The sequence below is a fragment of the Pimephales promelas genome, chromosome 2 (assembly GCF_988280905.1).
Source record: "Pimephales promelas chromosome 2, fPimPro1.hap1.1, whole genome shotgun sequence".
NCBI lineage: Eukaryota > Metazoa > Chordata > Actinopteri > Cypriniformes > Leuciscidae > Pimephales > Pimephales promelas.
Genome location: NC_142770.1, coordinates 1,828,797 through 1,842,287, shown reverse-complemented (window position 1 = coordinate 1,842,287; position 13,491 = coordinate 1,828,797). Strand labels below are relative to the sequence as shown.

The 13,491-nt window shown below is 39.7% G+C and overlaps 1 protein-coding gene across 1 annotated transcript; it reads left to right on the top strand.

The window, feature by feature from the left end:
- Positions 1 to 21: 21 nt before the first annotated feature.
- Positions 22 to 6,558, top strand: LOC120486439 (class I histocompatibility antigen, F10 alpha chain-like). The gene is made up of 5 exons (XM_089118532.1): positions 22 to 192; positions 585 to 851; positions 5,602 to 5,880; positions 6,085 to 6,375; positions 6,458 to 6,558. The coding sequence occupies exons 1-5, from the start codon at positions 147 to 149 to the stop codon at positions 6,556 to 6,558; spliced, it is 984 nt and encodes a 327-aa protein (XP_088974658.1). The 5' UTR covers positions 22 to 146.
- The last annotated feature ends 6,933 nt before the right edge of the window (positions 6,559 to 13,491 follow it).

Here is a 13,491-nt window from a genome sequence, read left to right as displayed (position 1 = left end):
TAGTGTAGGGTGGAGCCTTTCATGTTGTTGTAACTCGCTCAGTAACCTGTTTTTCCTGTCGACGTAGCAAAGGCTAAAGAGTTTTAAAGCTCCTCGACGAATACACTTAAAGAAGTGGGGGTTATATTCATGGATTTTTGTCCATAATGAAGTTCATCATTTTCTTCATCTTCATACCTTTGGTTTACTCAGGTGAGATGCATTTTTAAGTAATTTAAACGATGAGTTCAACGAGGTCTTTGGCTACTTCCGGGTGTTGAACTAACAGAAAATAATGAGATGTTTTGAATGGAATAAATTTGGTAAAGTTGCTAAGGTAAAGATCAGAACTGGATTCACAGTCAGAAAATATGTTTGAATGAGTGAAACAACTAGAACTTGTAAAAAAAAAGAAAAGGCCAAAAACTGCCTTGATTAGAGCTGTTATTATTTAAAAACAAACAAACATAAGAAATGTTTTCAGTGTCTTAAATTCAATCAATATTAATTTTGAATAGTGATATTTTAGTTATTTGATTTATGACACTATATATGTGGTGTCTAACTGTTATGTCTTTGTGTCATTTTGTTCAATATTTTTTCAGAGTTACACAGCTTGAACACCACATACACTGAAATAACCGGACAGACGACTGCACGAATCCCAGAGTTTTCTGCTGTAACGACACTGGATGGACAACAGATCGATTATTATGACAGTGACATTAAGAAGCTGATTCCCAAACAGGACTGGATGAAGGATTATGCATCTACAGATATGTGGAAGGAAGACACTGAGATCAGAAAACATGTACATCAGATCTACAGAAACAACATTCCTGTTCTAATGGAGCGATTCAGTCAGACACACGGTGAGAGAAAATACATTTTAAGATGTCAAAGATTACCTTGTGTTTGCGTCGATATACTGGTAGAAACTTGTCAACCAATAAAACAGGTGATTTTAAACCATTGAACTGCAATGAGCAGCCAAAGACAACTTATTCCTTTATGTGCATGTGCTGTCTGAGAGACGCACGACATGAAGTTGCTGCTTATAGAATGCGTGCTTTTTTCAAGCTTTTTGGCTTGAATACACATACTTATGTGTCAAAGTGATCATGTATTTGCAAGTAAACAGTAATTTATGTCTTAAGTGAACGTAAACCAAAAAAAAAAAAGTTTATATTAAAAATCAAATATTAGATCCCTGAAGTCGTTCTTGAAGATGCTGCATCTAAATTTACCTGCTGTCATTATGAATGTAAATCAAACAACAAAAAATAGAAAATCTCTCAACTGACTGTATATTAAGTTAACAGATAATATTGAATGGGCACGAATGCAATTTAAGCCCTCTAAATCAAGGACTATCTCGATAGTTAAAGGAAAGGTAGTTGATAAAATATTCTCCATTAATGGTGAGGCAAATACCAACAGTTTCTGAGAAGCCAGTGAAGAGTCTTGGGAGATGGTGCGATGGGGATCTAAAGGACAGAGTTTGAGTGGGAGAAGATAGACGGCAAGCAGTGTAAGGGGTGAAGAGCATAAACAGCTGTGCTACCAGGCAAGCTAAAACTCTGGTGCTTTCAGTTTGGTCTACTGCCAAGGTTGCTGTGGCCACTGACAGTGTACGAGGTTTCTTTGACAACAGTGGATAAGCTGGAAGCTTTGATAAGTTCATACATCAGGAAATGGTTGGGAGGTCCATGCTGCCTCGGCAGAGCAGGCGTTTATAGTAAAGGAATATTGCAACTGCCAGTCTCTGCTTTAACCGAGGAGTTTAAGTGTGCCAAGGTCAGGCTGAAAATGACCTTAGTAGAGTCACACATCAAATGTGTAAGGGAGGCAGCCCCTGTGTTAAAAACTGGTAGGAAGTGGTCAGCAAAGAAATCTGTAGTAGAGGCAAAGGTTTCCCCTTTAAATTGGGGATATCATGGGACAGGTACAGCATGGAAGAGGGGGTTTTGGGATCAGTTTAGCTCCTCCTAAATGGCACAAGGCAGGCCCAGCTCAAAGGAGGAAGCTGGTAGACAACGAGTGCGAAAGCAGGAGGAGAGGATGAGGTGTATAAAGGCCATTTCCCAGGCCAAGCAGGGCTGAGAGTGGATGAGATGGGAGAGTGTGGAACAACGCAAGATGGGCTGGCCAGACCTTTGGTCAATGGAAGAGAGTAGGATCAGTTTCCTTACCAGGTCAACTGATGTTCTCTCATCACCGCAGAACCTAAACTTCTGGGTAGGAGAGGATCCCTCTTGTCCTTTGTGTTCATCACCTGCCACATTAAGGCACATTCTGACAGGATGTAAGGTGACTCTTTGCCAAGGTCTGTTTACTTGGCGCCATGACCGCCTGAAAAACATTACACGCAGAAGACAATATTCCTCCGCCCAGGCGAGCAACCACCAAGAAAAGGGGTTAACACCAATTCTCGCCCAAGACAACTGGAAGCTGCTAGGGACTGGAAGATGCTGGCTGATCTTAATCAACGGCTTATTGTTCCAGCAAAGATTGCCACCACTGACCTACGACCAGATATTGCTTTGTGGTGTGGATCAGCACGCATTGTCCAACTGATTTAGAGTTAACAGTGCCATGAGAGGATGAGGTAGATGAGGCATATGAGAGGAAGAAACTGCGGTATGCTCATCTGGCCACTGAAGCAGAACAGCGAGGATGGAGAGTCCAGGTTTATCCAGTGGAAGTGGGTTGTCGAGAATTTGTGGCACACTCAACAACCCGGTTCCTCAGAGACGTCGGATTCAGTGGCCAAGAGTTGCGTCGCACGGTAAAGAACTTATCTGAAGCAGCAGAGAGGAGCAGCAACTGGCTGTGGTTGAGACGGAAAGATTCCAGCTGGCTTTCTACAGGCCGCCACACTACGGATTCTTGAAAAACTTGAAGAGTCTGTTGGTTTATTTGTATAGGTCTGATAGTATTTACAGTCATTACGTTCCAGTGTACGTATATTGCGTGAATAACGGTTGGTTGGGCAGATATTGTGTTTTGTGGTAGGTGGTATGCCATACGGAACCGTTGCCACTGAAACTGCATTAACGCACCAGTGGGGCTCGACAGCCTTAGTCAAACGGGTTGGCGCGTATGGTTGGGTTGCGCGTGATTGTGGTTAGGTTTCTGTAGAGGTCAGTAAGCTGGGCTGAGTTGAGTGGGGGACGGAGGGGGGTGACTCTGGGACGCCAGGGTCACTGTCGAGCCCTCTTGAGGTGTCGTGGGCTAGTCGACGAAACACTGAGGACGGAAGGTGCCCACTTGAAGACCCTAGAGATGACCCCTACTCGGCTCAATCCAGACGATTGTGGTGCTGGTCCACTAGGGAGAACACACTGTAGTTGCAGACGTTGTGTGTGCTGACGCACCAAGTACACTGCAGCCATTAACGCCGGACAGAAGTAGAGTCATGCCACATGGAATGAAGCGTAAATGGATGGAAAAGAATAGTTTACTGTAAAGCAACGTCTTAGTTTTGCTTATCTTGGCGAAAGCCTAGTACAAATCAGCATAAAGTTTTAACATCTCTTGTGTAATGGAAATCATTCATAATTGTAGTGCTTAAAGTTTTTCAGATCTATTTTACTTAGGCTAGTATTATTATTTTGAAATATCAAAAATGGTGACGAATTACAGGTATGAAATTTCAATAGTATCAAAATTTCTGAAATCATAAAAACCGTATTTGAAGAAAGAAATATCTAAATTATGATATACACTCACCTTAAGGATTATTAGGAACACCAGGGGCATGTTCAAGTTTTAAAACGGTGCGCAACGTTTTGCTACGGTTTCCTAGTTGAACGTCATGTTTCCAGGAAACAGTGTGCAACGGCGTTTGAGATATGTTTTTTCTTGCAGATCGCTATATGCAACAACAACTGAGGATATTAGAAGATATGTTTGTCATTTATTGTAAAAATATAGGATATCAACATTATATAGTTTATTATATTTTTAGCCCTCATTGCAAGTGTATGACAAGAAATAAAAAAATGGTAAGTGCTTTTCCTAAAAATGAGAAAGAAAATAGGTTATTAAAACATAATGAAATACAAATAAAGTTAGTGTGTGAGGCTAAACAGAATGTGTTTTAGTCTGAATTAGGTAGGATGTGTGCTTTCAGTTTCCACAAATCCCTTCACTTGATTGGGATGTTCTCTTGTGTTCTGGGCGGCAAGTGCAGTTACTGTAACATCGGGCATATTTTCTAGTATTAAACACATATTTATACCGACTTCATCAGGCTCCGAAAATTCTTCACAAAGAACACAGAGAATGGCCTTATCGGGCTCCATAGTTGCAACTCTTGCGTCATCAGAATGGGGTGTTCAACGCATCACCGTTTCTGTTTAAAAACGTTGTGCAACGTTTTGTCCGGGCTGAACGCAGCCCTGTTCAATTTCTCATTAATGCAATTATCTAATCAACCAATCACATGGCAGTTGCTTCAGTGCATTTAGGGGTGTGGTCCTGGTCAAGACAATCTCCTGAACTCCAAACTGAATGTCAGAATGGGAAAGAAAGGGGATTTAAGCAGTTTTGAGTGTGGCATGGTTGTTGGTGTCTGAGTATTTCACAATCTGCTCAGTTACTGGGATTTTCACACACAACCATTTCTAGGGTTTACAAAGAATGGTGTGAAAAGGGAAAAACATCCAGTATGGGGCAGTCCTGTGGGCCAAAATGCCTTGTTGCTGCTAGAGGTCAGAGGAGAATGGGCCGACTGATTCAAGCTGATAGAAGAGCAACTTTGACTGAAATAACCACTCGTTACAACCGAGGTATGCAGCAACACACACAACCTTGAGGCGGATGGGCTACAACAGCAGAAGACCCCACCGGGTACCACTCATCTCCTCTACAAATAGGAAAAAGAGGCGACAATTTGCAAGATCTCACCAAAACTGGACAGTTGAAGACTGGAAAAATGAGTCTGGATTTCTGTTGAGACGTTCAGATGGTTTGGCGTAAACAGAATGAGAACATGGATCCATCATGCCTTGTTCACACTGTGCAGCTGGTGGTGGTGGTGTAATGGTGTGGGGATGTTTTCTTGGCACACTTTAGGCCCCTTAGTGCCAATTGGGCATCGTTTAAATGCCACGGCCTACCTGAGCATTGTTTCTGACCATGTCCATCCCTTTATGGCCACCATGTCCCCATCCTCTGATGGCTACTTCCAGCAGCATAATGCACCATGAATCATTTCAAATTGGTTTCTTGAACATGTCAATGAGTTGACTGTACCAATATGGCCGCCACAGTCACCAGATCTCAATCCAATAGAGCATCTTTGGGATGTGGCTTAACCCTAACCCTAATCTCCATCAACTGCAAGATGCTATCCTATCAATATGGGCCGACATTTCTAAAGAATGCTTGTTGAATCAACGCCACGTAGAATTAAGGCAGTTCTGAAGGCCAAAGGGGGTCAAACACAGTATTAGTGTGGTGTTCCTAATAATCTTTTCGGTGAGTGTATATCGTTATGGTGAAATGAAAGTAATTGTATTGTGATGCAAGATTATGATCATATCGCACATCCCTACGTGCATTAAAAAAGAGCAATGTTGTAAGTTTTTCTGTCCCCCACCCTGTTTTCCTCTTCAGGTGTTCATGTGTATCAGAGGATGTATGGCTGTGAATGGGATGATGAGACTGGACTATCACATGGGTTTGATGAGTACGGTTATGATGGAGAGGATTTCATCACACTGGACCTGAAGGAGAACAGATACATCACACATGTACAACAGGCAATACCCACAGTAGAGAAGTGGAATAATGACACAGCACAACTTGCATCTCTGAAACAATACTATGATGATGACTGTGTTCACTGGCTGAAAAAGTTCTTGATGTTCAGCAAAGCAGATTTGAAGAGAAGAGGTACGTTGTCTTTGAGAAATTCACTTTGTTCAATAAGTAGATCTTTTTTTATTATGAGTCATCAACATCTTTCTTTTCTCATGCATTGCTTCATTGAAACATAAAAACAGCACAATTTAACAAGTTAATCATATGGATAAATGTAAATGGTCTGATCTAAAGTAATAAACTTTTTGTTCTCACATTTTTCTCGATCTTTTTCAGCTCCTGAAGTGTCTCTGTTACAGAAGAATCTCTCTTCTCCAGTAGAGTGTCATGCTACAGGTTTCTACCCATCAGGAATGTTTATTACATGGTTAAGAAATGAAATGGACTACTTTAAGGATGTGGATCTTGGAGATCTTCTGCCAAATGAGGACGGGACCTTCCAGAGGAACCTAACCCTCAATATTTCTCCAGATGAATGGAAGAACAACCAGTTCAGTTGTGTGGTGGAGCACCAGGGAAAAACCATCCGGAAGATTCTGACTGAGGATGAGATCAAGAGCAACTACGGTAAGTTGATAATAGTGCGGTAGAGTGTTTATGGTACTTACTATAAAGTTTATCCTATCTTATCACATGTGATATCATCTAGCTGAGGACAGAAATCTACCAAATTTCTTCAAACTGATCTTCATTTGTGTTTCAAAGATAAACGAAAGTCTTGTAGGTTTGGATCGACATGAGGGCAAGTAAATTATGACAGAATAGTCATTTTTGGCTGAACTAACCCTTTTAACTCGTTTATGTGTGATTTTGTTTGAAAAAATATATATTTGATAGATTTGCCCAGTCTGATCTTAAAAGGGTTATTTGACCTGAAAATGATCGTTCTGTCATCATTTACTCACCCTGATGTCACTCAAACCCGTGCGACTCTCATAAAGACGACATACAGCAATATTCTGATCTTTCATACAGTGAATGTGACTGGGGGAAGAGTTTGTCAAGACAAAAACACAATATAAGTATTATGAAATCAGTCTATATGACTTGTGGGCTGTTTATATAAAGTCTTCCAAAGTCATATGATAGCTTGGTTTGTTTATTTGTTTGTTTGTTTGTTCATTTAAATGTTGGTATTCATCTCAGTGTGATATGCAAACAGGTTTATTCTCGTTTATGTAAGTAAGGCTCCAGATTTGAATGAGTTTTGGACTGTGCCTCAAACAAGATTTATGGCTTCAGAGGATTCTTGCATGTTTATTTCATTGTTAATTCAGTTTTATATGATAATAACTCTGGACCTAAATTATTATTAATTTATTATGGTACTTTCCTGTTATCCGGACCCCACGATGGCCTACCCCTAACCCCGCCCCTAAACCTACCCGTCACTGGGGTTAAGACCAATCAGGGATGACTATAGTTCCTAAATGGTATATGGTGGGGTCCGGATAATAGGAAAGTACCCTTATTAGTAGTAGTATTATTTCATCAGTTAGTTGTTTCAGCCTTATATGGCTGTGTCTGTATATTATTACATTTCTTTTACATGTCTATTTTTTATTTTTAAGGACATGGAGAACGATACGTTGGGATTCTTGTGAATGTGATGGTAGCATTGACAGTCCTGGTTATCGGAACTGTTTTCTATTTTAAGATCAAAGTAAGTATATGTTTATTTTTGTGTTTTTCTGCTCTTATTTCTCATTCAAGTGGTTTCATCAGCTTTAGGATGATGGGAATGTCCTCAGCAATACATTCAAAAGTTTGGATATACACAGATATTTTAATGTTTGATAGAAATTCCAATAAGGTGGAATTAAACAGAGCTAATTCTTCACTAATGTTTAAAATCACTGTCATTTTTGAATTACTGTACATTATACACAGCCTTACATTTACATGTGATAAACTTAGTGAAAGCTAGTGTAAACTGACTCCAAAAGCAATTAGAGGTGTTGTCTATAATCCAGTTTTCAATCGCTGTATTTACATGAACCACAATATTCCAGTCATATTCAGACTAGTCTACCTAAAAAAGTCTCATCTAACCATGTCAGTTGGACAAAATCTGATTTAATTTAGATTCAAACTGTTTTTGTAACTATATAAAAAAGGATTGTAATGAGGTTAGATGTTACGAGAAGAAAGAGGAGGGAACCGGAGAACATTCAAAGACTTCTCACGGACGACTTCTGTCACGTAAAAAACACAACTCCTGGCCTGATCCTCTCTCCATCTCCACTGTCGTCCTCGTTTTATGCTTTCACTCCTCTGTGAGAGATACGAGGCCTCGTCCTGCTCGCCACAAGGATACACTTCAAATATATTGATTAAAATTTGGTTCTTGTTTTCTGATAAACACACATGTACTGATTTAATGCAACTGACAACAATTAAGAAAAGTTTCATTTAAGTTTTAAAAGCTATAGATGATAAAACATATAATTCTGAGGAAAAATTAATGTTTTTTACAATTCCAGTGTAATTGGTCACATTCTGTTAATTTATATTTATAACATTACTTTGCAGAAAAAAATGAGTGGATATATGCCTGTACCCTGGGATAGTAAAGGGTACATTTTCATTGACAAGGGTCTTTGAAGAGTTTCCTCCAGTCGTCTCTCTCCAGGGTTCTGTCCGGTTGGGAATCCAGATATTTCCATTGTCATTGTGGGACACGTTTCAGTGTTGAATAATATTTAGGATTTTGGACGTCATGGAATTGTTTTCCCAAAGAAGATACAGCAAACCAACAAACAAAGAAACACTTTCTAACGAATGTGTGGCATTGAGTCTATAAAAACACACTGGAGACATATCGACGCACAAGTGTGAATGCAATCAGCTAAAAAAACTCCAGAGACTGTCTAGATGTGGAAATTGTGTTAATATCAGGTGTAATGGGCGCCTTAGATGTTGTTGTGTGTGATTTTTGTATTTCACCCCTCATGTTTGTATAGATTTTTTTAAATGAAAAGGACAATTTTATTTGTAAATATTCAGTTTATTTATTTTCAAGTTATTACTAATAGTTTGATGGCTAGCTTTTGTGAGTTTTAAATGAAAAAACAAAACAACAACGAAACATTCCAGAACACCTAGAATCTTGCAATTGTGAAATTTCATTTTTTCTTTATTATACAGTTAGTTGTGAATATCTTGCATTGAAAAGCAAAATATTACTTTTATTTTAAATATAGTAAATATTTATTTATTGCTTTATATATCACAATTTAAAGTTTTTCTCAGTGTCCTGAGATTTTTCTTTGTAATCACTAAAATACACAGGCGCGTTTCCATACAGGCTCATATCGTGACTTCTTTTCTGCTAAATCACTGATTCTCTCATTAGATGAGTATGTTGGCGTTTAATTCGTTCCCTGCCAGTGCTTTTGAAAAAAGTTGCCAGTCACCGCCAGCTTTTTTCTTGCATTTTCACAAAAGTTTAATGGCCCACAGAATATTTTGTTGTACGAATATCTGAACATGCAATAAATCAAAAGAAAGAAACAAACAAACGAAAAAAATCTGTTTTATTCTGGCTTCGTGAAGTTTAATAAAAAAAGGAAAATTTTGAGCAAAAAGCTGAAAGTTGATCGAGTCCATCAACACCTCCATAGCTTCAAAGCTTCAAAGTCCTACCCCCGGTTTCACAGACATGCATGTTTGAGCTCTTTCAACTGAAAGCACTGACGGACAGTATCTTAAACTATGTTAGAGCCATTGCTTTGCCTCATGATACACACCCATAAGATTTTTTTCCAAGGCACATTTGTAAAAGCTACTTAAATGCCCCAATTGTACTAAGGCCTAATCCTGGCTTAATCTAAGCCCTGTCTGTGGAAACCAGGCCCTAGTGTTTTGATGAGGACATTATGTAATCTTTCAGAAGATGCATAACAGCGCCCCCTACAGTATAACAGTGAAAACGCGAAAAGAGTTAAAGGGCCCCTTATCATGGATTTCTGAAAATGACCTTTCATGTTGTGTGTAACATCCTGCAAAGTTTTAAATCTGAAAGTTCACCGTACATAAAGTTATTGTGTTTCAAAAGTAAGAGTCGACTCTGAGTCTATGAAATTAGTCGTTTTTCAAACGAGTCATAAGCCGTTTCGTTGTGACGTCAAGATGAAACATTGCTCAGGTTTCAAGGAAAAGTATGAATTTGATCTATGAAATGTAGTGGAGTAAAAGTGAAAGTTGACATAAATTTAAATAGCGAAGTAAAGTACAGCTACGTGAAAATCATACTTGTTTATAACACTGTAATACACCACACCACCTGATGCACTGGCTATCAACTTTAAAATTTAAAATTTATTTAAATATACATACGTGTGTGTGTGTGTGTGTGTGTACAGTATATGCGTATTTAGTGGTAGGTAGGCTATAGTATACTATACAGTAGGGCTGGGTAATAAATATCGATTTCTCGATATTAATTGATTCTCTTTTTTACGAACCAATATCGATTCTTAATCCTGTCATCCTGTTTCATTTGAATGAATGGATCATTGTATCGCGGCTGCGCGCATCCAAAAAAATCGCAATAATCTTTGTCCTTTGTTACTATTGATATGAAACAAAGTCTCAATTTTCAAATTACGTCCATTTTCTTTAGAAATTCAAAAACATAAATAGCGTTTTGGCGCTGTGGCGTGAGATCGGACACAGAAGTACACGAACCGGACTGCTATTCAAGCTGTTTTCTATTTTTTCTACTATTAATATTAAATAATAAAAAAAAAATACTGAACGAATGATATACGGATTATCTTGAACCATAACCACAGTTGCAGAAGATACTGCAGTGCATCTCTGTAGCCCTAATTGGCCAAAATGCTCCGTTCGACTTCTCTGACATCCTCTACTCTTCCCTGAGAATGACCTTCTGTATGATCTGAATTTTCAGCGTTTTGAATTTTACAAAACTGAATTTGAAGTTCCAAATTTCTTTTTCATCTTGAAACCTTGAATCTGTATTTTTTTAAAAACTATATATTTGTAGTCTAATAATTCATAACAAAAAAAAGTATTTTTGAAAATACATGTTTATAAAATTCAGCCATAAAAAAAACATTTCAATTCGTTAAATTTTAAAATGATCAATATTGATTAAAAGAAATCAAATTCAGAACCATTTACTCCACATGTAATTCAACTTTGTTGATTACACATAATTCAAATTTACACAATTCAATTTCAAATCGTCCTCCTATAAACTCCAAAGTCGTCGAATATCGCTGGGAAAACTCATCAGCCTTAGCTGTCTGAATCGAAAGGAAAAAACGGTTCCTGGATGAACTGACGTCACTGCAGCTCCACAGAAACACAGCCTCAGTACGGAAGTTTAAGGAGGAACCTTTAAATCACAGTTGTCGTAACTCGCTAAATAACTGTTTTACCTAATGATTCAAATGTAATAGATGTTATAACGAGTTTTAACAGCGCTCTTCGACGACTACACAAGGATTTTCATCCACAATGAAGTTCATCATCATCATCTTCCTCTGGGTAACTGTAGAGTGTCCAGTAATACACACACAACTCGTGTAAATGCAAACACTTCTGTGTTTATTGATGCGTTACCACTTCCTTTTAACAGGGGTCGCCCACATGACGTTAACATCAATACAGATATATTTAAAGTGATAGTGCCACAACCCTACATCCCCTTTCTTCCAGATAGCACATTAAACAATTTAACACAACCCACTGAATTTACATCATGTACTGAATTCATCTTATAATCAGTCCATTTAGACAATTTTGGTGACACAAACATGAAAACATGGTGAGGTATGAGCAACACAGTTGTTTTAGTTTTTTAGCCATTTCCCGACATAGTCCTGATAACGCTTATTGGGTTGGCTAACTCTGCCTGCTCGAGTCACCACCAACTGTCTCTCAGATGAAGCAGCAGTATTGGCCACTGATGTACTATTAGGAGGTGTAGGTGGATTGCTTTTAATCACTGATGTGATATTTGGAGATGTAGGTGGTAGGTTGGCATTTTGAACAGTTTCTCTACAAGGTGCAAGTGGTGGGTTGTCATTTTGGGCAGTTTCTCTATCCGATACTGGTGATGAGGTGGACCTCATTGGCACATCCTCCTCAGGGCTTACCATTGGATTTTCATCAACCAGTAGAAGATGTCGCCTGTTCCTAATATATCTCTTTCCTTGTGACGCTAATACATAGCTATTAGGCTGCTGAGCTGGGCCTTCCACTCTTGCCACTTGATCAAACCCACGTTCCGTGTGTACTCTGACTGTTTGCCCTGGTCTTAGTGCAGAGAGACGATGTGCACTGCGATCATAATACACTTTCCCCCTTGTTCTATGTTTGGAGATGGTAGCAGCCACGTTAACTTGGATAGCAGGCCTAAGCATGTCTGTGGTTACTGGCAGAAAGGTCCTGGTTTGCCTGGACATGAGACGCTGAGCAGAAGAAGGGAGCCCATCACGAGGAATGTTGCGAATGTGTAGAATGGCTGCTTGGATATCTGTACCATCACGGTGGCACTTCTCCAGCAGGTGCTTAGCGGATCTCACTGCACGCTCAGCAAGCCCATTAGATAGTGGATAATAAGGACTGCTGCGGATGTGTTTAAAATCCCATGCTTGTGAAAAGTCTGTAAAGTCCCTTCCAGTGAATTGGGTCCCATTATCAGTCATAAGTGTGTGTGGCACACCATGTGTTGCAAAGTGTCGCTTCAACTTCGCAATGACCGTGTTGCTGGTCATGTTGGGGAGGTAATCCAGTTCAAACCACCCTGAGTAGGAGTCCACCAGAACTAGATGCATTTTGCCATGCCACTCAAATAAATCAGCTGCAGTAAATGACCATGGTACTTCAGGAACATTATGGAGTTGCATTGGTTCCTTTGTGTGATGTGCTGTCAAAGCGTTGCATGCAGCACAGCGAGACACCTCTCTTTCAATATCCGTGTACATTGAGGTCCAGTACATAGTCTCTCTAGCTCTGCGTTTGGTAGCTTCAATCCCAGGATGACCCTGGTGTAGTTGACCCACGTAAAACGTTTGCAATGCTGCAGGAATTATTAACCTTTGCCCACGCAGAAGTAGTCCCTCTTCTACTGTCAACTCTTCCTTCATGGAGAAAAACGGACGCAACTGTTGCGGCAGCTCCTTGGAGGTGCTGGGCCAGCCATGCATGATGACTTCAACTAGCTGTTGACAGATAACATCACTCTTTACTGCATTTCGTAATTCATCCGTACGACGTGAGGAGAGCACCTGGACAGCCATCACTTCTAGTAAATCATCAGTAAGTGGGGGCTCAGACTCAGGTAAGTGTGCACGTGACAATGCATCTGCAACAAACAGTTCCTTGCCACGCTTATACATAACATCCAAGTCATAACGTTGCGATTTAAGCATCATCCCCTGCAGACGTGATGATGCGGTGTGCAGTGGTTTCCTCAGGATAGTTATTAGTGGCTGATGATCCGTTTCAGCAATGACAGGACGGCCATATATGAAATCATGAAACTTTTTAGCTGCAAACACCAGTGCTAACATCTCTTTTTCAATCTGAGCATACCTGGATTCAGTCGGTGTAAGGGCACGTGATGCGAATGCCACCGGCCTCCCGTCTTGGAGACACACCGCTCCCAGACCATGTTGGGAAGCATCTGCTGATATAACCACTGGCTTT

Coding starts and splice junctions, on each gene's coding strand:
- LOC120486439 (XM_089118532.1), top strand. CDS start 147: ATGAAGTTCATCATTTTCTTCATCTTCATACCTTTGGTTTACTCAG. Junction 5,881..6,084: donor AGCAGATTTGAAGAGAAGAG/GTACGTTGTCTT, acceptor GATCTTTTTCAG/CTCCTGAAGTGTCTCTGTTA. Junction 6,376..6,457: donor TGAGATCAAGAGCAACTACG/GTAAGTTGATAA, acceptor GATATCATCTAG/CTGAGGACAGAAATCTACCA.